We start from the raw sequence: 23,190 nt of genomic DNA on the forward strand, positions 1-23,190 counted from the left end.
TTGACATCCAAGGTATTGACAGCACGGTTGTCTGGACCGTGTCATTCTACCTTCTGCAATATCATATTGAGTTAGACGGTGTCCGTCCTACGCAGGAACTCCCCTATTGTGTTCTGGTTCTCTCCAGTTCTTATATACCCTCACGTGCATGCAGTGTTCGGGGATATTGGATATTCAATATTACAACACCTATTTTCTGGTCAAAGTTGCAGCGCGCCTCGCCATGAGGCTGAAGATCTGACCTTCTTTCGACATTCACTCATTGGTTTCTTCCTGCCAGTGTCGCACCTTCACCTTCAAGGAGTACATTGGATCACTGAGTTGTCTTCTTCACTGCCGTCGCCTTTTTGAAGCCTCTTGGCATGGATGTAAGGAAGCCTGCTCCCGGGTCAATTCCCTCGTGACAACTATGCACGTCGTTGACGATCCATCGTTTTGTCCGAAGCTTGTCTCTCCGATGGAATTGACAAACCGTCGCAAATAATGAGTCTAATGCTGAGCTGACTTCTCTTGTCCCAGATTGCAAACCAGCAGTTGGGGCCACCGGTACAAGGCAAACCGGGCCATCTGGCCACGAATAAGCCTCGAGATGCTAAACCGCGTTTACTTCTGATGGGACTTCGCCGGTGAGCTATCTGCGTCTGGATGATGCTTAGACATGTTACTGACTTTACTCAGGAGCGGCAAGTCATCCATCGCCAGCGTTGTCTTCCATAAGATGCCACCAAATGAAACACTGTTTCTAGAGTCGACGACCCGTATCCAGAAAGATTCGATTCAGTAAGTGCGCCCCTGCACCGCCGTATCTTGTTCTGACACGATCTTTAGCTCTTTCATGGACTTCCAAGTCTGGGATTTTCCTGGTCAGCTAGAGTACCTCGAGCCGTCATTTGACCTGGAAGATATTTTCGGCAGTCTAGGCGCGCTCGTATGGGTGATCGATGCCCAGGACGATTATCTAGACTCCGTTGCTCGGTTGAACCGGACCATTCTGACCGTTCAGCAATACTACCCGAACATCAATATCGAAGTCTTCATCCACAAGGTTGACGGGCTTTCAGACGAATATCGCACAGATACCTTTCAAGACATAGTGCAGCGCATCTCGGATGAATTAAGTGATGCCGGTTACGAAAATGCTCCGGTACACTACTATTTGACATCAATCTACGACTACTCGGTTTTCGAGGCTTTCAGCAAGGTGATCCAGAAGTTGATTCCAAACCTTTCCACCTTGGAAAATCTAATCAACACACTTGCGAATAATTGTGGTTTCGAGAAGACATATCTCTTTGACGTCCTGAGCAAAATCTACATCGCCTCTGACACTCGTCCCGTCGATATGTCATGTTATGAAATGTGCTCGGATTACATAGACGTAATTGTTGACGTCTCTGAGCTGTATTCGTGGGATCACCCAGACCGCAAGCCCAAGGGAGATCAAATACAAGAGGCAGAAAGTCATGTTGTCTTGCACGATGAGACCATGATACATTTGATGGAAATGAACAAGTCAGCTTTCTCCGACGCATCTATTATTGGAATCCTTATTGACTGTTCAAGGTACCTATGTCTTGTCTCTGTGATTCGTAATCCCGAAGCGAAAGAGAAGAAGGGGCTTATCGACATGAATTGCCGTACGTTCCAAGACGCGCTTAACGATGTGTTCTCAAGGAGCTGGGAGCAAGACCAGGATACAGATCAGGCAGATGAAGAGCAGACGCAGCCTCAACTGGTCGAGCACGGATCAAGAAGCTGAGCACATGGAAAGACACTCGGAACTTAACGATTATTGAGAACTTTGACGAAACACTCTGTTCTGGCCTAAGTCTTCGAAGCCAGAGATGTTTGGCTGTGGTCTATGGTAGTTCCTTCACTGTTGAGACCACTGCTACTCATGATATCTTGATACATACATTATTCTGAATTCAAAAATGCATTTAGACGAAGCTAGTAGACCGTAACTGCGTCTATTAGAGCAGCCCAGTACGCATCAGGCACCAAGGCACCAACTACCACAGACCCACTTACCGAAATTTTCCCTTTTCTGAGCTTTAAAAAGTTTCATTTCTCATCTTCTTCATCTTCTTCATCTTCTTCTCCCACTCATACTGCATTTGAGAGAGAGATACCTCTCTAGCATCAAGCATAATGTTGGCTTGGTCCACTGACATTCCAGATCCAGCGTGTTCAACAGCTTCAGACGTTCCCAACAAACTGTTTAAGTCACCATGATGGGTAAGTGCATCTGCTTGATTTTCGCTCGCGACAGAAATTCTTCTCCCATCTCTTAAATGATGAAAAACTTTTCCACATTCGCAGTTTCCACGCTAGCCGTCGCTAGAACCCATCTTAGACGTGCTCTGTGCGCTATTTCTTCCTTGGATGTCTGACTTTTTTGACCACTTTTCTTCTGCTCTTGCAAGATTGAGTTTGAGCTTTTGCTGATTGATATTGTTAGTTTTCTAGGTTCTAGTTGTCAACGGGCGTCCAACGTTTGAGATTTAGTCATAACGGTGGTAAACGAAGATCAATTATGGGCTGCGTTATAGGTTCTAAATATTCAAGACATTTCATGAGCATTATCAAGTGGCTAGACAAGCATATTGTCGCAGGAGCTATAGATCTTAATGATAATATGCGTCAATGATCGTATAACTCTTCCTGCTATTGGTATACTAGTTTTGTAAGGTGCTGTGTCTGCTCGATGAAATGAGAGCTTGAGTGGCGCAATATGGTGAAGCGATAATAGAAACAGCCAGCAATCTGCTTCGTAGGTAATATAGCTTAATGGTGAGCCGACGGCTCTCTCAATCAATTCGAATTATATACTACCTAGTTGCACATCGCGCTCTCATACTATCAACTCATCGCCCAGACACAGCTGGCGGGGAAGTCGGAAATACGTCGAAGCTATCTGTTCCTCGGTCTTCTGGGCCGAACTTACGTGCAAGCTACACCAGCACAGAACAATCCCAAATGCCATCCAGCATAGTCTAAACACCACAACCAACACCATGTCCGAACTCCGCCAAAGACAAGTCCCCCAGCAATCTTCCTCGACATCCGACAAGCCCACAAAATCAGCATCGCCGCGACGAACCAGCCATGACGGAGGGACCAGCGTCAGCGACATCATCCGCCTGCTGCTCACGCTGGTCGTAGCATCCTGCGGGCTCTCCTACTACATGACCGGCGAGTCGGTTCTCTGGGGATACAGGCCGTGGTTCACAAGATGGCCAGTGTTGGTCCAGTACATTGTAAGTCAGCCCCGTCTTTCGCGAGAGCTCTTGGCTGCCCTCGTCGCTTCGCTTCACAATCGCCATACCCGACGATGATGTTAACAACGCAAAGAAAGGACCCGTCTACCTAGCACCAGACCAACTCGCCCTCTACAACGGCACCGACCCCTCCCTCCCCATCTACGTCGCCGTCAACGGCACCATCTTCGACGTCTCCGCCAACCCGCTCGTCTACGGCCCCGGCGGCGGCTACAACTTCTTCGCGGGCCGGGATGCAACCCGTGCGTTTGTGACGGGCTGCTTCCAGGAAGACCTCACGCATGATCTTACGGGCGTGGAGGAGATGTTCATCCCCCTTGAGGACGAGGAGGAAGACAAGAAACTGAGCAGTGGGGAGAGGAAGATCCGGCGGGAGCAGGACAGGAGGGTGGCGCTGGGCAAGGTGCGGAAGCAGGTGGCTCACTGGGAGAATTTCTTCCGTAACCACAAGAAGTACTTTGAGGTGGGGAAGGTGGTGGGATTGGAGGATTTGCCCAAGGAAAAGAGAGAGCTTTGTAAGGCGGCGAAGCAGCAGCGGCCGAAGAAGAGGGACGTGGTGGGTTGATATTATCCGTTGCGATGCTGCTCTGGCGTGTATAATGGTTACGATCAGACTATATCTACGGATTGGTAAAAAACAAAAGTTGGAACAGATTTTGTGAGATCGATTCAGTCAAATTTACTTGACATATGCAATAGCGCGTGCTTTCACACCAGAATACATCATTCGCCCAGCCAGACTTTCCGAATTTTATAGTGATATCATTCGTAGCATAAAAAAGGGACCGCGAGAAATGTTCGTAGGAAATCGTTTACTCAGCGGTAACGGCACGGGCTGTAAGCGTTTAGTTAGCATATCAACCCTTCTAAAACCATGGCTTCTGTGGAACGTATGCAGTCCGGGGCAACATACTGTAGATGGTCATTTTGGAGTGGCCAACGACCTTCTTGATCTGTCCCTTCTCCTCAAGATCAGCGAGGGCCCTGCGGGCCAAGCTGCCGTTGATCTTCAGACGGTCGACAAGGGTGGCGACGGTGATGAGACGGTAGGACTGGACATCTTTCTGGAGTCTCTCGGCGGTCTGCTTCTCAAGGACGACGGCGTGCTGGGCCTTGTCCTTGACTGTACGATGAAATCAACAAGTCAGCATATTCGTTCAGTCTCCTCTGACTCTGAGTCTCGTTGAATCCGACAAATGACAAGCTCTTCTTCCCGACGAAAAAGAAACCGATGTGGTATGTTCATTTTCAAGTGGAAAGATGATCGCTCGCTTCAACGGTCCTGGGTGATGATGGGAAGACGATGGAATTGCGTACCCTTGCCCTTCGACCACTTCTTCTTTTGCTTTCCTGCGCCGGCGGCCTTGAAAATAGCGTTAGTATCGCCTCATATTCTTCCCAATATTAATGGAACAAGGCGCCTCCAAAACGTACCATTTTGACTGTCTGATGCGGATGTTCGACGGAAGAGCTGCACAGAACGTCGGCTAGAAGTTTGAATACCCAAGTGCGAAATTGAGTGGGGGATGACTCAGCATCACGTGGCGCTGAACCCTAAGCCCTCTGATGCTGGCTCGGTTAGCATGGCTCCGTCTCCTGGATGTGATTGGCCAGCGGGAAGTATATCCAGGTGACATAGATGGATCATAAGATACCAACGATCATGGTAAGTCGGTTGAGGATGCCTTTAATATTTATGCAGGTGATGGCGACTTTGATACATCTTTCTTGAGATTCTTTTCGGTTATAACTACAGACCGGACGGGTGCAAGTCCCTAGGTAGAAGGATAGAATACCTATCATAACAATTCATTAGTCGTCATAGTTATCCACGATAGCCTAACTGAATTCAGCATCATCTGCTCGTGTTCGAGTAATGATTGTTTGAGAACTTGTTATCCACACTGTAGGCCACTTTGAACTGCTGAGCGCCGTCCTGCAATTCGAGATGACCAAGCACGTATTCTTCGAGCGTTCCGAACCATAAAGCTGGCATATCGTCTTGACGTGAAGGCAACCATCTTACGTCGTATTTTCCCCCTTCACTTCGCGAAATCGGGATTGGGATAATTGACGGGTGTTTGTCAAGCGACCAATATCGGACAGCGGGGACAAGACTATTAGATGTAGTTACAAGGAACTCGGTCCTCGAAGGGTGCCATACGATTTGTCGGACCGGATGGTCGTGAAGTAAAGCTGAGACGAGACCGGGCGCTGATTTCAAATCCCAGATCCAGACGACATTGGGTCGTGTCTGATCGACTGTGCTGAGAAAAGCACCGTTGGCACTAAACGTCATGATGGATGCGCCCCGAGGTGGACCAGTCGATTCTGAAATCATGCTAAAGGCAGAAGATGCTGGCAACTTGGTGTATCCAAGACTCCCATCTGCCGTCACAGATCTCTCATGCCAGGCGCTCAGCGAGGGCTGGTCCATTGGGAAGGTATGCGACAGGTTCATAGAACAAGAAAACTGGACCAATTGTTAGGATTACTCGTAATCACAATGAGAGGTCTCGAGCAAGAAACAGAGCTCGGAGGACAAGAACTTACCGTCTTGGTGTTCAGAATGTCTATCGTCCCATCAACCTTCCCAACCGCTAACAGATCCGAAGTATGGCCTTGGCTAATGGCTGGGCTCCATTCTATGCTTCTCACCCCGAGGTCAAAAACGCTTTCTGATTCAGGCGAGCCGTTGTAGGCTCTAAAAAGACTTCCATCCGCTGTATATATTAAGAGTTTGGTACCCGCACTTGCCGCATCCCAGACGGCGATCCAGTTCCCATCGGGGCTCCATTTCAAGCCCTGGGCATCCGACGTCGGTAGGTTAACTCGACTAACGAGCTCATAAGACAGATATTCATGGATGGTCAACAAATCGGACGTTTCTGGCTTCAATAGGATTGCACACTGTCGCGTTCGCGGTCGGAAGCCGAAGCCATTATGATGAGAGAACTTTGGAGATTTGATGACCTGGCTTCGACCACTGTCCAGCGAATGGATCGTTAACTTTGTGTTCCATGCATGGAATACAATAATCTCGTTTTCGTCGGCTCCAAAGTCAATGTTCAGAGCACCGGATTCGATATTCTCGATCTCAGCGTGCAGCTGCAGGGGATGAAGGTCCCAGACCAGAATGCGGGAATCGCTAGCACACAGGATACGTCGTCCTGCGCTCTCTTCTTGGCTGCCTATGGTGTCTGACTGAGCGAGTTGCTTTGGGCGCGAAAATCTCAAGAACCTAGTCGGTGTCTCTTTGAGCTTAACAATTTCTACCTCTTTAAAGTCCAAAGACACAGGATTGAGGTGAATGATGAGATCTTTGCCATTGAGTTGAGCTGCAAAGGCTCCGTCATCCGATAGAAAAGCTGCCGATGAGCCTGTCACCCTGGTCATGAAGCTGTCGGATTTTGTGGTATGTGCACATTGGACTCACCTGCAGCTCCTGCGGAGTCCATTATTGTTCGCTTCAAGCGTATAACACGCAGCCAGTAAATTTGTCAGTCCTCCAGCAAGTTCTCGGGAGCGAATAAGTCAATTGTTACTCATAATGCTCTGTATATGAGCTATACCACTCTTCTAAAAGGTTACAGAAGAAGTCCCAATTGACTGTTGCTGTCTTTCATTACCCGTTTTGGGAGAATAAACACCGCCAAGCTCCTGTTCGGATTATGTAAGCCGGTATAGATTGTAGACTACCGCCAAAATTGGAGGTCATTTCTAGTCACAATGTCATTCTCAATGAATCCACGTGTCCTAGTATAGAGGCTGAGCAATTAAGGAAATGATCAAGTGTGATGCCCTATCGTCACCCCCGGCTCATCTTCTAGTACTGTGGAGAGACCAGCCAGAATTTCATACTATACTTCTTGGTCATAGAGGCAAGATCGTGGCTCGTTGTCCCTGAGACCATTACGGCGCCACATAGTCGTTGAGGGTGAAATCGAGGCTTTTCGGGAACAAAAAAGGACAGTTCGACCTGGGCGTATCAGGACGTCGTCCAGTTTGCCATGATTGGCCGTCAGAATGTGGATGCGCCTTTCCTTTGCCCCAATGCCATCGATTAAATTCAAAAGTGCGGACTGTGAAATGCCTGTGGGAACACGATGTTCACGAGATTGCCCTACATCATTTAGAGGTGCTGGTTGGGCCGTGGAAATACTGAGCTCAGCGGTGTCGATGTCTTCAAGCAGCAGATACATTTTGCTAGATGTTGCAAGTATCTTCACTGTGTTTTCAACCCCAATGAGCATCTGATTGAAGTTCAGATCCATCGTTGTACGCCTGCACCGATCGAATTTCTTCCAACCTCAACTTGACAAGATAACAGGCACGGGGTTCCCATCACGAGCATGACTTGAAATATCAGGCAGAGGTTATATACGTAATCCGACATACGAAGAGGAGGCAGTTTACTGGGCATGAGTTTAATGTGGCCCAGTTCCTCCCTGCCCGTGCGAGCCGGATCCTTTACATGTATCGAGTCCGTATCCGGCCCATTGCGGAGCTTCTTTCCGTGGACAGGACTCTTCCCCAACACACCCCAACTAGAGAATCAATTAACCTTCTAGGCTCTGATCCAGGGGGGCCATCTTCCAGGCTCAGGCATCCTGGAAGGAATGTGTGCATTATACATTGGCGACGTTAAAGGATATTGCCTCGTCTCTCTTCAAGAGCTCGTCTCTTCGCATCCCGCCACCCAAGTATCCGCTGCACAGCAGCCGGAATCTCCGCCTCGTCCTCCTCCGCCTCCTCCTTGATATTCTCCGCCCATCCCACGATGTCAGTCTCACACCCCATTGAAACATCATACGGCGAGAGACCCAGCTCCAACAGAATTCCTACAACCTCATCATGTCCCTCAGTAAACTGATAATGAGCCAGATTCATCGCCGCATGCAATGCCGTTCCGAACTCTCCTTTGTGCTTGACATCAGCATCTGGATGTTCAGCAAGTAGCTTTCGCAGATTGTTCCCATCCCCAGCTCGACATAAATAATGCACGATAGATTCTTCGTCACAGCTGAGAAGATTCACATCGACATCTTTTCGCGAGAGGAGGATTGACACGGCTTCGCGGTTATTGGCGTGCGCGGAAGTCATGAGCACTGTTCGTTTGTTATTCACGGCCCATCCGCCCTGGAGGTTCACGTCTGCGCCTGCCTTGAGGAGGACCGAGAGCACGGCTGTGGCGTTCATGTAGGCGACTGATGCCTGGAGAGGCGTGTGCCATCGCCCTCCAATGTGGTTCACGTCTGCGCCGTGGGCGAGAAGTAGCTCGACTATCTCCAGCTCGTTGAGGGCGGCGGCGTTGTAGAGTGCACTTCCAAAGAGTTTGTTGCAATGGTTTATATTATCTGCCTTTTCGTTGGACAGGAAGTCACGGACGGACTGGACGTTGCCGCGTAGGACTAGTAATGGGAGAAGATCTGAACTTGTCACAGCTAACTCGAGCCCATCGACCACGTTCACTTCGACGGTACGGGGCGACTTCCAGAGACCCGGTCCAAGATGATGCATTATCTCCTTAAATTCGTTGTTGAACACGAACGCCATGCTTACTAGATGGATGGACTCCTCTAGAAGATCCACCTTTTCATTCTTATCCGCTTGACGTTCCAAAAGAAAATGACTAATAGAGTCCGCCGTTGCGAAGATATAGCCCAACACATTTTCTCTAGAAGATGCAGCGCTCCCCCGTCTCCGCCGGGAATGTGTTAACAGGACAGTTCTGACAACCCAAATTACCGAATCCGACGGCCACTCATGTTGAATATCACTCGGGGGGTGGTTGTAGCTAGCACAGACCCCTGAGACAAAGCAGCGGGACCATACTTCATCAAAGATGCCTGAAAACAAGGTCAGTCCGATAGTCGTGATCAATTATGCTTCACGGACGTACGACAGACAAGGCGCAGATCGGATAGTTCTTGCTGATGGTAGAGTATTACGTCTCCCTGCGCGTCGACCGGGAGGAGCGAGCTGATGATTAGCTCGAAGATCTCGAGCGGGAGATTCATGATGTTCCTGTGAGCATTAGCTAGTGTTCCTACAAAAGAGGTCAATCATGGATGGATTACATTCTGCGGTGGGGCTTGCCTCTAGAATCGCGTGTGGTGCAGCTGGCAAGAATGATATTCACCAAGATCCGCAAGACCCCGCGTCCACCTACGGCAATCACCAAGCGAGTGGACCGCAACAGCTCAAATCAGTATTCAAGGAGCTCAGGTTTGGGTCACCGATATCCACGCCAGAACACCACTATTCTGGGCTGCGCGCCGGGGCCACGAGGTGGTGGTGAAGCTCTTACTAGAGGCCGGACGTGTTGATGCAGATTCAAAGGGCTCCTAGGGTTGCACACTGCTGTCCAGTGGTAACTGGGTAGTTCCATTATTATTATTATTATTATTATATTCATTCGCGGACCTGTCGGCCAATTGGCCGATAGGCCACCTCAATAACCTCGGTTGTTTACGAAACTTCTCGATTCTACTTCGTACTCATGGCAAAACGGCGACACTGGCGATGCTCAGTGATAAGATAAGACCCGCTCTGTTGTTTTTCCGTTCCGGATAATCGCCGCTCAGGAAAAAAAAAAAAGGGCAATGTTGATCAGACTGGCCTGGAAGCCACAAACGAAGTCAGGATCTTCTAGATTATCTGTTTCTTCTCTATCAGCCACTATAGGGACTGTGCGCTTTCTTACCCCACTGCTGGGGCCATTATCCTTTAGTCTCCGACGTCGATTCTTTGCAAAAATGGCAGTGTCAGAGACGCAGCCTGCTCCGCAAAAGGCGCCTGAGAGCGCAAGTGCGGAGCCCCGGAAGAAGCTATACGGCAGAGAGTTTTATGAGAGCATAGGCAGTCCCAAGTATATTGTGGCACCTATGGTGGACAGATCCGAATTTGTATGGCCCGTGCCTCTCCTATCAGCGCAATCCGGACTAACGATCCATCTCCCAGGCCTGGCGCATGCTGACTCGTTCGTTCATGCCACCCGATGACCCGAAACCAATTCTCGCCTACTCCCCCATGTATCATGCGCGTTTGTTTCGAGAGCAAGCGATTGTTCGCTGGCAACATTTCCAGCCTACCCGAGCCGGTCTCGACAAGAATGACAATTCCCTCTACCTTGACGGCAACCCTGCGTTTGACAGGCCGCTTTTCGTACAGTTTTGCGCCAATGATCCCGATGATTTTCTAGAAGCTGCCCAACACGTGGCACCCTACTGCGACGCTGTCGATCTCAATCTTGGATGCCCCCAAGGTATTGCGCGGAAGGGCCATTATGGAGCGTTCCTCCAAGAGGACTGGGACTTGATTTACAAACTGATCAACCGACTGCATAAGGAGCTTCCCATCCCCGTTACAGCCAAGTTCCGCATACAGGAGTCGAAAGAGAAGACGCTGGAGTATGCGAAAATGATATTGTCTGCTGGAGCTAGCATAATCACGCTTCACGGACGCACAAGGGAGCAAAAGGGTCACAACACAGGTTTGGCAGACTGGAGCTACATTCGGTATCTGCGCGACAATTTACCACCAGAGACGGTCATCTTCGCAAATGGGAACAATCTGAACCATGATGATCTGGAACGTTGTCTTGAGGTAACAGGCGCGGACGGTGTGATGAGCGCGGAGGGTAACCTGTCCGATCCTGCCATCTTCAGCAAACCTCCCCCCGTTGGTAGCGAAGGACGTGAGTATTGGAGGGGTACAAATGGAAAGGGCGGATACCGTATCGACGCTATCTTCCGCCGATACTTGGATATCATCTACCAATATGTCCTGGAAGTCCCAGTTCCAGAGCGGAAACCTCTCTACCTCCCTTCAGATCCCGAAGAGCCCGAGCAGGTGTCACATACAGGATCAGGGGAAGCGGAGGCTGAGGATGGCCCTCCGAAAAAGAAGCAGAAACGGGACAAGTCGAAGAGACCGCATTCTCCCAGTCTCGGAGTGATGCAAGGGCATCTTTTCCAGATCCTGCGTACAATGGTGTCGAAGCACACGAATGTTCGAGATGCGCTTGCAAGGTCCAGGCCGGGTGATATGGCAGCGTTCGAGCACACTCTGTTCCTCGTCGAACAAGCAGTCAAGGAAGGTCTCGACGAATACGAACAATATCCAGAGCGTTTTGAAGCGGCTCCTAATGCAGACTTGAAAGGCTCCAAGGCAACAATCGCCGAATATGGCAGACCCTGGTGGGTTTGTCAACCTCACATTCGGCCTTTGCCGGAGGAAGCCATGGAGAATGGAGCTTTGAGACCGAAGAAAAAGGAACTTGCAGAAGAAGATAAGGCTCAGAAAGACGGTTCGTCAGGATCAAAAGCGGCTTCAGACTTTAAAGTTGACCCAGTTGAAGCTGCAACCCCGGGTACAGCGACACCGGATCGTCTGGTCAGTGGTTAGTCCAATGGCTTGCTCATTCCGGAAGCTTCAAATCAGCACATATATATTGGCCTTCATCCTCCATGACAAATGTCGAGGTCATGATATCACGTTAAATAGATTTCACGTTTTTGCATAGCGTTTTGTGTCATTAGCGTCTCTCGAATAGACCCTGTGTCCTTCAAGCCATGTCTAATCAATGCATCTCATACTCCTCGGACATAGATGTTTCATGCTATCATAGTCATGCAACTGGTATCTCAACCATAGACAAAATGAGACTCCTTGAACTCCAATCCCAGGCCAACAACCAAACAAAACGAAGCTAAAAGTCCAACGCAAGTTGCGGAGCCATCTTCTCGAGATCCTCGACCTATACCCACATGTCAGTAAATCAATTCAATAGCTTTTTCCGCGGTCTCGCTCCAATTCAGAGCGGTATCATACCTCCAAAAACCCGTCTCCAATCGATATCCCCCCAGGACGATCAGCCAACCCCTCTGCCCTCTCATACGCCGCTCTAGCCAACGCCTCTCTCACAAAGACATCCACATACTTAGCCACAACTTCATTCGCATCCTTCGCAATTTTCGTCTTCTCACTCTTGAAATGATGGTGTAACAACCTGGTGAGCAATTTGGGCGGGATAGCAGGCTCGCTCGACATCACGTCATCCGCCTCATCATTATTCATAATCTCCGCTAGAATGTAGTCCGGTTCTTCAGAAGGTGATCTCTCGCGATCTTGACTGCCAGAGTCCGAGCCTTCAGATCCGGACTGCGATTCGGAGCCTGAGTCTGAAGCTGCGGCGCTAGGTCGGGCGGGAGCTTTCTGGCGAGAAGAGGAGGCCGATGTAGAACCACCGGTGGGCTTGCGCGTGCCCTTTGACGAGGATGCTGTTGCATTGGCTGTGTTCTTGGCGGCTTTGGAAGGAGGTTTGGCTTTGGTGGATGATGCTGAGGCGGAGGCTGAGGGCCCCGCGGCGGTGATGGTGTCTCGCGGTCGTGGGGGGTTGAAGGGGAGGCGCCGGCGCTTTTGGGTGCCTTGTCGTTCGGGAGGCATTGTTATAGATACTTGATCACTGGATCAAGTCGCTTTTTTCCCGGTAGTATGTGTATGCTTCGTGATCGGAAGCCTGGCTTCAGACATGGAGAGGCCGAAGACACGAGCCGCGGCCGAAACGCGAAGTCACGTGGTTCAAAGTATCTGTATCCTTCACCCTTTAGGCCTTCTTGAACGTCGTCACTCGTCTTGATTTGTGGTTTTATATGCTTAGGACGCTAGAAAATCCATTACTTGCAACCTGTGTACACAAGCATTAGGTAATTGTAATACTTTGTTGTTGGGATTTGTGTGTGCTCTCATTCTCCACACTACCTTAGTAGCATAAATATAGAACTAAGTACAGAGTACAACCCTTTCTCATGAAGATGATGCAGTCAGTGTGGACACTAATTGCAAATACATAATACATTCAACTCACTCTACATACAACCTTTATCAACAAGAAAGCCATCATGCCCCATGAGGCCGAACTACAGTAACCTCCAGCCCAGCTTCTTCCAACACCCTCCGCGAGCGTGCCCAAGGAACCCGAAATAAACCAGAATTGAACTGGCAAGACCACAACTCACCAACCGACCCTTCCTGAGAAGAGTGATCCGCCCGTAATTCCGCAAGCTGCCTTTTCATATCCGCCACAGCAAGCTCGGTATTCTTGATGATGACATCCGGTGGACTGACGGCCCGCCCAAAGCCGCGGGACGTGAATAAGCAAATGATCCAGTGTTTCTTGCCGTTCGCCTCGGAGTCTCTCTTCTGAGGAGGGATGATCAATGCAGTGCCCTCTGGTAGTCGTACGCTTCGAGAGTTTCTTGCTTGGGACTCTTCGCTCCGCGCCGCAGGCTCAGGCCTGTACCTGGGGCTGGACAGGAGATTCTGGCAGTGGGAACGGTAGATCGCAAAGGCAGCTGGATACTATTTTAGAAGGTAAGTTACCCGAAGAGCTCAAGAGGAGATTCAATTCGGAGTGTTGGGTTACCTTATCTTTGAAGGCCGTCGCGATGCCCTTGCCCCAAGACCCTTGGCAATTGCAGGCGTCTGTCTAGCAAATCAGCTACCGCGTGGGATTATAAATCAAGGGGTTTGCTCACGGATTAGAGCTGCACCGTCTGGAGCATGAAAAAGATTGCCCTCAGTCTCTGTTATTTTGCTTTGTACTGAAGGTAGATCCATTGTGGTTGAGACTGGAGAATTCGATACCGTGTGAGAGTGAGTGGTGGAACAGACCTTTACGTCGAGGTCAGTGGTGTTAGGATAAGTGAAAATGAGCAGGTATCCTCCACTATTCTTGTAACAATTAAAACTCGCACACTACGAGAGGTATTGCTTATGCGTAAAACGAAGTCAGAGAAGCCAAGTGATGAGTCACTGCAATGAAAGAGGCTGGGATACGAGCCTAACTGTGCCATTACAGGCCTAGCAAGGAAAGTCTATAACGCAATGAACGATTGTAATTAGAGCCCTAATGAATTAGCTACATGTGGCTTCAGACCTCTCATACTGCTTCACACTGCGTTCATTTAACATCGCTAGCAATACCCAATTTCCCAAGAAAAGTAAACAATATACGCCCTCACCATTATCGATCAAAGCCGCAGTAAAGAATGGACAGGTGGACTAGGCAGATTTTGATGAACATCGCCTACAGATCCGAGGCCTGAAGGGCGGGGTAAACGAAGTCTCGCATGCTCCTAGACTTTCTGACTGTGTTAGATTCCCCTTCACTGGAAACATTCCTTCTTCCATCATCGTTCCACTCCCGCCGACGCGGATCGAATCCAGGAGTCCAAGAGGAAGTAGTTGCCACAGACAAGGGTGCACTAGTGGTGCTGTTTGATTTCATCCTTCGCCTCATCGACCGTGAGATACTTCTGAGTATCCCTGCATCCTGGTCCTCGGCGTGGCCTTCTAGCCGGGCGATTTCCCCCATCATAGTCACTCCATTTGTTGCGAAGTTCTCTTCAGATATTGGGATGTACAAGACAACACCCCTGCTCGGCGCGACATGAAGCAGGTCCTGAAGTGCTGCTTGAATAAGTATTGTGTTTCGCAGGTTGGTGATTGGCGCGATGAGATATGGCAAGGCGAAGACTTTCATCAAATACGCGGGAAGTGCGGAGTTGCCAAAATAGAGGCATGCATCTTGCTGAATAGTAACCATCATGAAGGCATCGGGCTTCTGATAGATTTGAGCCAAACGGCTAGTCAGGTCAGAGGCAAGCTTGGAATCGTCGTAACTAATCTAAAACAAGGGGGTTAGCGCAGATAACGACCATGAATCTATGATTTTACACACCCTCGAGTTCGCCTTGATTTCGATCACAACGACGGAGTCATTGCTGATGCGAGTTCTTGGGGAGATAAGCGGGCCACGAGTGTTGAACAGGTCTTCGAAGTAGCGACTCTTTGTCTGAGGTGACTGCTCATCATCAACGCTCCTGTGCGCGACGTGGATTGATTGAGCATCGGGAGAAACGCCATGCTTCAAATCAGGGGCAACATTGTCATCTTCCTCTTTATCCTCGAAGAACATGGACGGCTTAATTGCAGCTCTTTCCAATTTGTTCTTTTGTTTCAGAGTCTCTTCCGGGACCGTTTTGCTCGTCAACGCTTGGAACATTGCTGGGGATTGGAGCACCGGTACAGTTGGAGAAAGACTTGTGGATGAGGTCGTCGAGTAGTTGTGACGTCTTCTCAGGAAAGAGAGGTCCATTCTAGCAAATAATCGTCAGATCAATTCCTTAGAGTGCCTGTTCGACTTGAAACTGACCTCATTGAGTTCCTTGTACGGACTCTCCACCCGCCGGAGCTTGAACTTGAGTCCATGGCTGATGATCGCTGGTAAGCTGAGGAAGAGAGAGAAGCAAAGAAAGACCAGCACACACAGAACAGTTTTCCCTTCCTTCCGACTTCGGGTCGTCTGGCTTGACTTGGCGCATGGCTTCTGCGCACCTTCCTGCAATTGAGTGCGGGATAAGGAAAGTTCATTTACACTTCCACACGGCAGGAAGCAAACACCCAAGGACGACAATGGAGGGAAAGAATTAAAAACTAAAGGGTCCACCAGAATAGTACAATTCATAAGATGGTAAGGCACCGGCGTGCAGAGTATTGATACACTAAAAGGAACTGAGGTTATGCCTGCTTGGGCGTCTTCCACTCCTAAGCAAGAAACCCCAGAAAGTCGAAAGCAGAATTTCCACTCAGGAAGATCTTATCGGTCCTCCTTCTTTTGTCCCAGACGATTTCCCCGTCAGACTTGCGTCTGATATAGAGTATGCGATGCTGCGGAATGAACTCTTCGTCGGTCAGATCCTTCTTCCATGAGCTCAGGTTCGCCTCCAAACGTCCATTAAATCGGTCCTCATATCCAATGGTGTAGTCGTTACTGTCAAATTTGGTGTCCCAAATGAGCCTGTTAATGACGTCTGTACCCAATCTTGTCAATCAATGTTGGTGTAAAGTGGTTTGAAAGCACAATACCTGCCGCTGGCCGTAGTCTGTTTTCCGCGGAAGTTGAACTTTTTGACGTCGACGAGGCATAGTCACGCGATTCATCAGGCTCTGTGTGAGGTATTGCAGTTGGCGATGAGCTTGAGATATCTTCATTCTGTGCACTGGTTGCTGAGTTGTTGCCAGTCTTATGTTCCTGGGATACAGCGGATAGATCAGACGCCATGGTCAACAACGAATATTTAAAAGATTCCAATCCCAATGTGAATGTTGATCTATCTTTCGACACGGTTCGAGTTTCGAAGGGCATGCCCATCATACTTATACCCTGAATACGGCGTCATGTCTGCACATAAGATTCACCTTGAGAAGTCGACTCCTGTAACCGTAACAAAGAGTGACTTCGGTTACTTCACCTGGTCTCCCTGTAATGACTTCAATAGCACTTGATTCTGGCATGCCTCGTCGTGATATGGGGCTAGCTGGTCTGGGCTGCAACTGATGCGAAAGTGATAGTTGCTTTCGACCAATCCTAGCTTGGCTATTGCTTCGGATGAGTCAAAATTGTGGCGCGGCATCCTCAATCATGGTGTGACTGCTCAATAAGGGGATGACTCATTATGAGTGATATGCTAAGATCCGGTTGGCAATCACTGACTAGCCCGAAGCTTTGGTGAATCATCCCAAAGCAACGCCCTGGGTTGACAGACAGTAAGTACACAAATGACGAGTTTAGAGAGGGCAGAAATTAAAAACCAAAAAGAGAACTGAGCTCCGATAGGGAATCGAACCCCCGGCTGCCGTGTGAGAGACGGCGATGTTAGCCACTACACCATATCGGACTTTCTTGAATGAAACGGCCCAGATTTTAGGAATATGAACCAATTTAGCACCTCGGAGACGGATGCTATATCTAGCAACACCTCCACTGTTTTGGTGTGTACTGTACTGTCATCCTGATACGCACTACTGATTGCATTCCCTAGTCCTAGAGTGTATCTATATAACCAGGCCTGTGTCTGCCCACATTCGACAGGCGATGCCGATGTGGAAACAGATAACACTACAGTTCCTTGAAGAAACACCACGTACTATCGTGGTCCTTGCATCGTCACCGCGAGTTGTACCATAACAGATTTCCTATCGGAAGACGTCGCCTCTTTAAATCATAGCTCTGCAACACAGACCAGCAAAAACATCAAGTGCCGTCCGCGTCCATATAGTCTTCTCCCGCCTTCGCGCTTTTCGCGTCAGCCGATCAGGTCCCCTTCTCCAAGTACTGTCGGATGATTTCACCTATGTCAGTATGAATGACGTGACGACCTCCTTGCTCACAGAGCATTTCAGCTATACACCCTTGGTTCGTTTTCCTCCCACCGAGATCGTCTTCCGATTTGTAGTTGCGAACGCGAAATCTTTTGCCGTATCATGTGGCTAATTCTTCACAGTCTCTCATAGATGATATTATAAACTCAATCAATAATCTCATATACCAGGCCATCTCGAGCCTCGAGTCAGGCTTACTCGCAACTCCGCCCGAACGCTTGGGCTTTGCGCATGCAAATAATGCCTCTACGATACCCGATACAGATGAAGATGGCAACGTTGTTTACCCGGAAGCCAAACTGGAACTCGAGAATGGACTACACCAGCTAGAAACGCTCCTCGAGGCGACCGTGGACAAGGCATTMGATAAATTCGAGATCTACGTCCTGCGCAACATCTTCACCGTGCCCGATGACTTGTTGAACTGGATCAGATTGAGCCATCATGAGGTATGAGATCCGGTGGTCGCGACTGCGCGCCTTGACATCCCTGCGCCGCTTGAACATGTATTGATTTTCAACTCATGCAGAAACTTGTTCTTGATCCTTCCCCGAATGCGCCTACTCCTGAAACGATCCACGCGCTCCGCAAAAAGTTGAATGAGACCAAGAAATTGAACCGATCTTTGAAACGCGAGAGCGCGCAAAACGAGGCTGTAATCTCACAGTTACGATCGATATTGTCGGCAGCACAAGCACCCAATGTCGCAAAAGACACAAATGGAGAGGGCAAGGTCGGAACACTTCTACCAAAACAAGATAAGGACCTTGACCTTTCGTTCTTGACGTCCAGTCAGGCTGCCCATCAACTACGCGTGGGTGTTGATACTGGCCCGAGTACTCAGTATACACCGCTCACAACGAATACTACTTTCATTCTGTCCCAACTTCCTGCACTGCAAGCAATGTTGAGGCAGCTCCGGCCCAAGCTTGTTTCTCTACCGAAGTCCAGCGATATTCTGGAGAACGACGCCAAGTTCGATGAAAGGAGGGAGTACATCGAAAATAGAATCAAGCTGCATCTTGAGCGGACCGGACAGCTACCGGTTGGAGCTAACGGCAGCCCGGCGATTGTCGGTCGGAAAATTGACATGGCGGAAGCACAAGCGCTCGAGTCTGTTACTGTTATGCTTACAAAAGATGAAAAGGAGGACTGATCAAGCTGTTGTGGAGGAGAGTTGGTGGAGACATCATGACCCCATCTACTATCGACCATGTTACGCCATCCTACCGGCATCTCCTCCATAGATATCGGTTCTACATACTGCAATTCGTCAGCTATACGCGAATTCTCCACAACAGGCATGTTCCTGTCCCCATCCACACAATCTGGATCGCCCAGCAGAAGTGTTTCGCATCACTTCCGGCGATGCTATAATCAAGTATCTCAGCAAAAGAGGCTGTCTTGACTTTCGATTGATGCCTGAAGCCGGGGTTCTCGGTTTAGAGCCTATGCTCGGCAGTGGATTGGCTTAAGGATGCACACCCGACGCAAAGGGAGCACTCAGATGACTCGCACCGGCTAATGGTTGCATTCAATAAAGCAAAGCTTCTGACGGAAAGCTTATTACCATGACAAGGGATTATCTGAATGTCCAACTTCGCCTACAGAATCGTTAATACTACTTCTGAGATCCTAACAATAGGATAGTATTGTAATAATTATCTCAGTCAGACTAAATAGTATCTTGATGCCTGGGTGCCTTGAGACGGCATAGATGTACGGAGTAGACCGATATCCGCTAACCCAAAGCAGCGGTCATGTGAGCACAGGACTCCTTGTAGCCCGCGGCTTGGCATCATCAACTCCCTCTGCAGCCACCACCGCGTTGGCCGATTCACTCGTCAGTCCTACTCTGCTTTGTCGCAAGGTGTATATTCGATGGACACCAGTATACTTGTGCTGTAGTGGCATAAGGCTCCGTGCAAGATCTTTGCATCGTGTCTCCCTTGCCCGTTGTTGTTCGGTGCCGCCCTCCGCTCCCCACATGTCTCGCGCATCGGCTATACCAACGTCTATTCTCGGAGCCCGGCTTCCTTCTGTCATCCTCGAATCGGTGTCCCGATAAGTCGCGTACACTCAACACTGACTTACTCGCGTCGCGGGGTTTGATTGTCGACGACATGGCGACAGCAATTTCGAAGCCTACCTCACATCCCCCCAAGATGAAGCGGCCGCCCCCGCCTTTCGTCCCAGGTGGTGTTAATGGGGTCAAGCCTCAGCAGTCATCTTCCTCTTCCTCTCCACCCTCCACATCGAAACGTCTACCTGGTTCTAATCAGCCGACTTCCTCACCCGCCGCTAATGGTCCGGTCACGAATGGCATCAATGGCTCGGCCAATTCGACCTCCACCTCGACTAATAATTTAAATAAGGGTCTCCTGAACCGGCCTAAGAAAGATGCGCAGAAGCCGGGGGATCAGGCGTTGCGAATCCAGAAGCAACTGGGGAAGACGCCGACTACGGAAAGGGATTCCAGGCTGGGGAAGATATGTCCTGAACCACATGGTGAGGCGCCGATCAGCTCCTGCAGTGTTGGGGCTTACGGGTTGCTTTTTACTAACGATTGCGACTTCCACAGTCAAAACAACTTCCTACATCCTGGGAAAATACTCTAAATGCCCTCCATCTCTGGTCGTACACCTTCACCCTACTCATTTCCGCTTTGAACAACAAGATGGCAGTTTTCCATACAACTCTGAGATGAAGGTAGTCATCGAACATATCCGTGCCGGTACTGTTCCCCATGACATGATGGAGGAGTTATTACGAGCCAACGTTCGATTCTACGAAGGTCAAGACTCACCCCTATTGCATCATTGCGCAATTGTGACCGCTAACAGGGGTTTCTCATGCAGGTTGTCTCATAGTTCGAGTGGTGGATCACAAGTCAGTATCAGCCCAAACCAGGAAATCGACTGCACCATCAACGAATGGGAACAACACTCCTTTCTCGATACACAACTACAATGAACACATTACTCCGTCGGCTTATGTGCCATATCCGAAGCAAAACCAGTTAACCTCCGAGGCCGCTGTTACGAAGACAGATGCGGCTGCCGGCAACCAGTCAGACGACAAGGACAAAGAAGAACCAACGGGCGATTCGGAAGGTTCTAAAAAGGAGAATGACTCGGATGCATTACAAAAGCAGTCCCCGGCGAAGCCGCGGGTGTTCACGACCGTCCTTCATCCTACTCCTCGCTCGCTACAGGCGGAACTCACGTTGCTCGCTACCACGCCTGATCCTCGTGCTGCGAAACAGTCCGCGACACACTCGAGCAGCCGCCCGCAGCCCTCGTCTTCTACAGCCCCACAGTCTCCAGTGGTGGCTTCCAATCCACCGGACCGAGGCCATGTTGCAAAGCGACAGAAGATGCTAGTGGAACCGCAGGATCTATTGGAATGTGAATCTAAACTAACGCGAGCGTTGGCACCGCCTCTTTTCTTGGATCCAGTGAAGAGTCTGGAAGCAGCGCAAGATCTACTGAGGTATTTGGAAAGTCCCCTTCATTGCGCTCCACCCCCGTCTCCGAAGAGAAGAAAGCGTACTGTGGCAGAGCTCGCTGCCGACGAAGCCCTCGCGGCGGAAGAGGAGCGGTTTATGCTCATCATGGACGAAAGATTGGAGCCGGCCACGTCAGGAGCTGCTGGTGGACCCAAGTCCGCTGCTGTTGACGACACCGGTGGTGGTGCGCCATTCGAACCGCGCTTCTCAAGATTCAAGACACTGGAGAATATCCGCATGCAGCATGAGGAGAAGGCCAAGCGGGAACACGAGATCAAAGTCAAGCAAGAAATGGCCAAGCGACAGCAACAGGAACAAGAAAGAGAGAGGCGTCGGCTGCTGGAACAGCGTCAAGCAGAGGAGCATGCCAAGGAGGAAGCTCGAAGGCAACATCTGGCCGCGCAACAGGCCCAGGCACAGCTTGCTGCACAGCAGCAGAACCGACATGCCATGACACAGGCAAACGTGGTCAGCCAGGCTCCCCAATCGTCACCGGTGGTTCGCAATCAGACACCTCTCAACGCCTCGTCACCACTGGTCGGCAGTACGATGGTCACACAAGCTGGTGTTCCCATGAGCATGACATCTTCTGCGCAGGGTACAGGAAGCCCGCCGCGACCCCCATCGGCCTTACAACACGGTCATCCGAATATGATGAGCCATCCAATGGCGCCCTCGAGGAGCCAGCAGGGCCAGAGTCGGCACGGCACTCCTCAGATGACTCAGGGAACACCGGCCATGTCCCATGCAACTCCGATTATGCGCAACGTCACACCCACTCAGCGCATGAGCCACGGCAGCCCAAGCCAGTCAACCATGGCTGCAACACCAGTAATGAGCCAAGCCATGATGAACACACCGCAGATGGGAGGCGGTATGGGTCTTACGCCCCAGCAGCAGCAAATGATACTGCAGCGGCAGCAGTTACTCGCGCAACACGGACAACTCGGACCCGCTCAGTTCACACCGCAGCAGCTTGCTCAGCTGCAAGCGAACGCGCATGCCCAGCAAAACATTCAGTCACATCAGCAGCAGATGATGCAAGCTCAGCAGCAGAATCATCAGGCGCAGCAGCAGAAGATGGGGAACCAGCAGACGTATCAAGCTTCACTGCTGCGAAACCAGTGGACCCAGATGCAGATGGCTCAGCAGCAGCAGACTCAGGGCCAGCAGCCACAGGCTCAACAAGGCCAGGTCCATCAGGGCAGCCCGCAAATGACTCCTCAGCAGCAGCAGCAGCAGCAGCAGCAGATGATGATGGCGGCAGCTGCTCAGGCCAATGCTGGACACATGCCGCAGAATTTCCAGGGCGTCAATATGGCACAGCGGTACAGCCAACTCTACCAACAACGCCTGCTACGTCTCCGGCAGGAGATGTCTACTCGGTTTATGGCTCAATATGGGCCGCCAACGCAATATCCGCCCCATATTGCACAGCAGTATAGCATTGGACTCGAACGGAGCGCCAAAGCCTGGGTGCAGGAGATTATACGGCGTGAACGTGAAGCGGCTCAACAGCAACGTGCCTCGCAAGTGGCAGCTGTTCAGGCGCAGGTCATGCAGCAACAACAGCAGCAGAATATGATGCACAATGCCATGGGGAAGTAGTTTGGATTTTCTTTTTCTTTATTTTTTTTTTTTAACTCTTTCAGCGTTTTGGGATAGGCGATGGGCGATCTACTGAGATCTCTGGGTTTGTTATCGCCATGCATTTGAATCTACCTTAGTGTGGTCATCCGTTGCCCTGAGATGGACCTTTCAGGAGGCGACTGCTTTTCTTCGTCAATTTGTTCTTATTTGCAGACTGTACAGGGACCGATGGAATATTGATAAAAGAGCCTGGCGTTTGACTCGATACTGGTTTGACATTTTGCGGGTTGTCCTTCCATGCGCGCTTGGTGGTTGTATCATTTGGGAAAGGGCTTTGGGGAACTGAGGACAGACTTGATACCATTTGTACAGGATTTTCCATTTGCTTGCGGGTTGCTACCAGGAGGCGCATTTGATTGATATTTGATATGCTTGATAGTGAATATATCCAATGATTGGAGATATCATCTCGCCTCCCTTGATAGGGAGCATAGAACTGTAGCTCTGCCTCTGAAGAGGTCTCGTCTGTCAGTTAAATATATAATCAACTTGGTACTTGCGAATATCAAAGATGTCATAGGA

The 23,190-nt window shown here is 50.0% G+C and overlaps 12 protein-coding genes and 1 non-coding gene across 13 annotated transcripts; 5 read left to right on the forward strand and 8 right to left on the reverse strand.

Moving 5' to 3' along the window:
* Positions 1–362: 362 nt before the first annotated feature.
* Positions 363–1,759, forward strand: Aspvir_009015 (GTR/RAG family Ras-related GTP-binding protein; the record flags this gene model as incomplete). Its single annotated transcript, XM_043272168.1, has 5 exons — positions 363–368; positions 520–626; positions 679–780; positions 829–1,512; positions 1,564–1,759. 5 exons carry the CDS (start codon positions 363–365, stop codon positions 1,757–1,759), a joined length of 1,095 nt encoding a protein of 364 aa, XP_043128103.1.
* Positions 1,760–3,017: 1,258 nt separating this feature from the next.
* Aspvir_009016 (putative heme/steroid binding domain protein) lies at positions 3,018–3,846 on the forward strand (the record flags this gene model as incomplete). The annotated part of the gene is made up of 2 exons (XM_043272169.1): positions 3,018–3,260; positions 3,355–3,846. 2 exons carry the CDS (start codon positions 3,018–3,020, stop codon positions 3,844–3,846), a joined length of 735 nt encoding a protein of 244 aa, XP_043128104.1.
* A 247-nt stretch (positions 3,847–4,093) lies between these two features.
* Positions 4,094–4,718, reverse strand: Aspvir_009017 (40S ribosomal protein eS25; the record flags this gene model as incomplete). The annotated part of the gene is made up of 4 exons (XM_043272170.1): positions 4,094–4,116; positions 4,195–4,404; positions 4,599–4,644; positions 4,716–4,718. The coding sequence occupies 4 exons, from the start codon at positions 4,716–4,718 to the stop codon at positions 4,094–4,096; spliced, it is 282 nt and encodes a 93-aa protein (XP_043128105.1).
* A 418-nt stretch (positions 4,719–5,136) lies between these two features.
* Aspvir_009018 (uncharacterized protein) lies at positions 5,137–6,739 on the reverse strand (the record flags this gene model as incomplete). Its single annotated transcript, XM_043272171.1, has 3 exons — positions 5,137–5,754; positions 5,835–6,661; positions 6,718–6,739. 3 exons carry the CDS (start codon positions 6,737–6,739, stop codon positions 5,137–5,139), a joined length of 1,467 nt encoding a protein of 488 aa, XP_043128106.1.
* A 1,186-nt stretch (positions 6,740–7,925) lies between these two features.
* Positions 7,926–9,301, reverse strand: Aspvir_009019 (uncharacterized protein; the record flags this gene model as incomplete). Its single annotated transcript, XM_043272172.1, has 2 exons — positions 7,926–9,130; positions 9,184–9,301. 2 exons carry the CDS (start codon positions 9,299–9,301, stop codon positions 7,926–7,928), a joined length of 1,323 nt encoding a protein of 440 aa, XP_043128107.1.
* Positions 9,302–10,039: 738 nt separating this feature from the next.
* On the forward strand, positions 10,040–11,690 carry Aspvir_009020 (tRNA-dihydrouridine synthase family protein; the record flags this gene model as incomplete). The annotated part of the gene is made up of 2 exons (XM_043272173.1): positions 10,040–10,189; positions 10,245–11,690. 2 exons carry the CDS (start codon positions 10,040–10,042, stop codon positions 11,688–11,690), a joined length of 1,596 nt encoding a protein of 531 aa, XP_043128108.1.
* A 304-nt stretch (positions 11,691–11,994) lies between these two features.
* Positions 11,995–12,731, reverse strand: Aspvir_009021 (CENP-X/MHF2 family protein; the record flags this gene model as incomplete). The annotated part of the gene is made up of 2 exons (XM_043272174.1): positions 11,995–12,042; positions 12,117–12,731. 2 exons carry the CDS (start codon positions 12,729–12,731, stop codon positions 11,995–11,997), a joined length of 663 nt encoding a protein of 220 aa, XP_043128109.1.
* A 453-nt stretch (positions 12,732–13,184) lies between these two features.
* Positions 13,185–13,904, reverse strand: Aspvir_009022 (ADP-ribose 1'-phosphate phosphatase; the record flags this gene model as incomplete). Its single annotated transcript, XM_043272175.1, has 3 exons — positions 13,185–13,646; positions 13,711–13,769; positions 13,823–13,904. The coding sequence occupies 3 exons, from the start codon at positions 13,902–13,904 to the stop codon at positions 13,185–13,187; spliced, it is 603 nt and encodes a 200-aa protein (XP_043128110.1).
* A 469-nt stretch (positions 13,905–14,373) lies between these two features.
* Aspvir_009023 (MIF domain protein) lies at positions 14,374–15,506 on the reverse strand (the record flags this gene model as incomplete). Its single annotated transcript, XM_043272176.1, has 3 exons — positions 14,374–14,973; positions 15,028–15,445; positions 15,502–15,506. 3 exons carry the CDS (start codon positions 15,504–15,506, stop codon positions 14,374–14,376), a joined length of 1,023 nt encoding a protein of 340 aa, XP_043128111.1.
* A 387-nt stretch (positions 15,507–15,893) lies between these two features.
* Aspvir_009024 (DUF504 domain-containing protein) lies at positions 15,894–16,410 on the reverse strand (the record flags this gene model as incomplete). The annotated part of the gene is made up of 2 exons (XM_043272177.1): positions 15,894–16,159; positions 16,215–16,410. 2 exons carry the CDS (start codon positions 16,408–16,410, stop codon positions 15,894–15,896), a joined length of 462 nt encoding a protein of 153 aa, XP_043128112.1.
* Positions 16,411–16,956: 546 nt separating this feature from the next.
* On the reverse strand, positions 16,957–17,026 carry Aspvir_009025. The gene has a single exon. It is a non-coding gene; the product is annotated as a tRNA-Glu (tRNA).
* A 464-nt stretch (positions 17,027–17,490) lies between these two features.
* Positions 17,491–18,666, forward strand: Aspvir_009026 (MIND complex subunit MTW1; the record flags this gene model as incomplete). The annotated part of the gene is made up of 3 exons (XM_043272178.1): positions 17,491–17,544; positions 17,633–17,959; positions 18,040–18,666. The coding sequence occupies 3 exons, from the start codon at positions 17,491–17,493 to the stop codon at positions 18,664–18,666; spliced, it is 1,008 nt and encodes a 335-aa protein (XP_043128113.1).
* Positions 18,667–19,633: 967 nt separating this feature from the next.
* Aspvir_009027 (uncharacterized protein) lies at positions 19,634–22,626 on the forward strand (the record flags this gene model as incomplete). Its single annotated transcript, XM_043272179.1, has 3 exons — positions 19,634–20,018; positions 20,092–20,304; positions 20,369–22,626. 3 exons carry the CDS (start codon positions 19,634–19,636, stop codon positions 22,624–22,626), a joined length of 2,856 nt encoding a protein of 951 aa, XP_043128114.1.
* Between the last annotated feature and the right edge of the window lie 564 nt (positions 22,627–23,190).

This window comes from Aspergillus viridinutans, assembly GCF_018404265.1.
Source record: "Aspergillus viridinutans IFM 47045 DNA, scaffold_7, whole genome shotgun sequence".
NCBI lineage: Eukaryota > Fungi > Ascomycota > Eurotiomycetes > Eurotiales > Aspergillaceae > Aspergillus > Aspergillus viridinutans.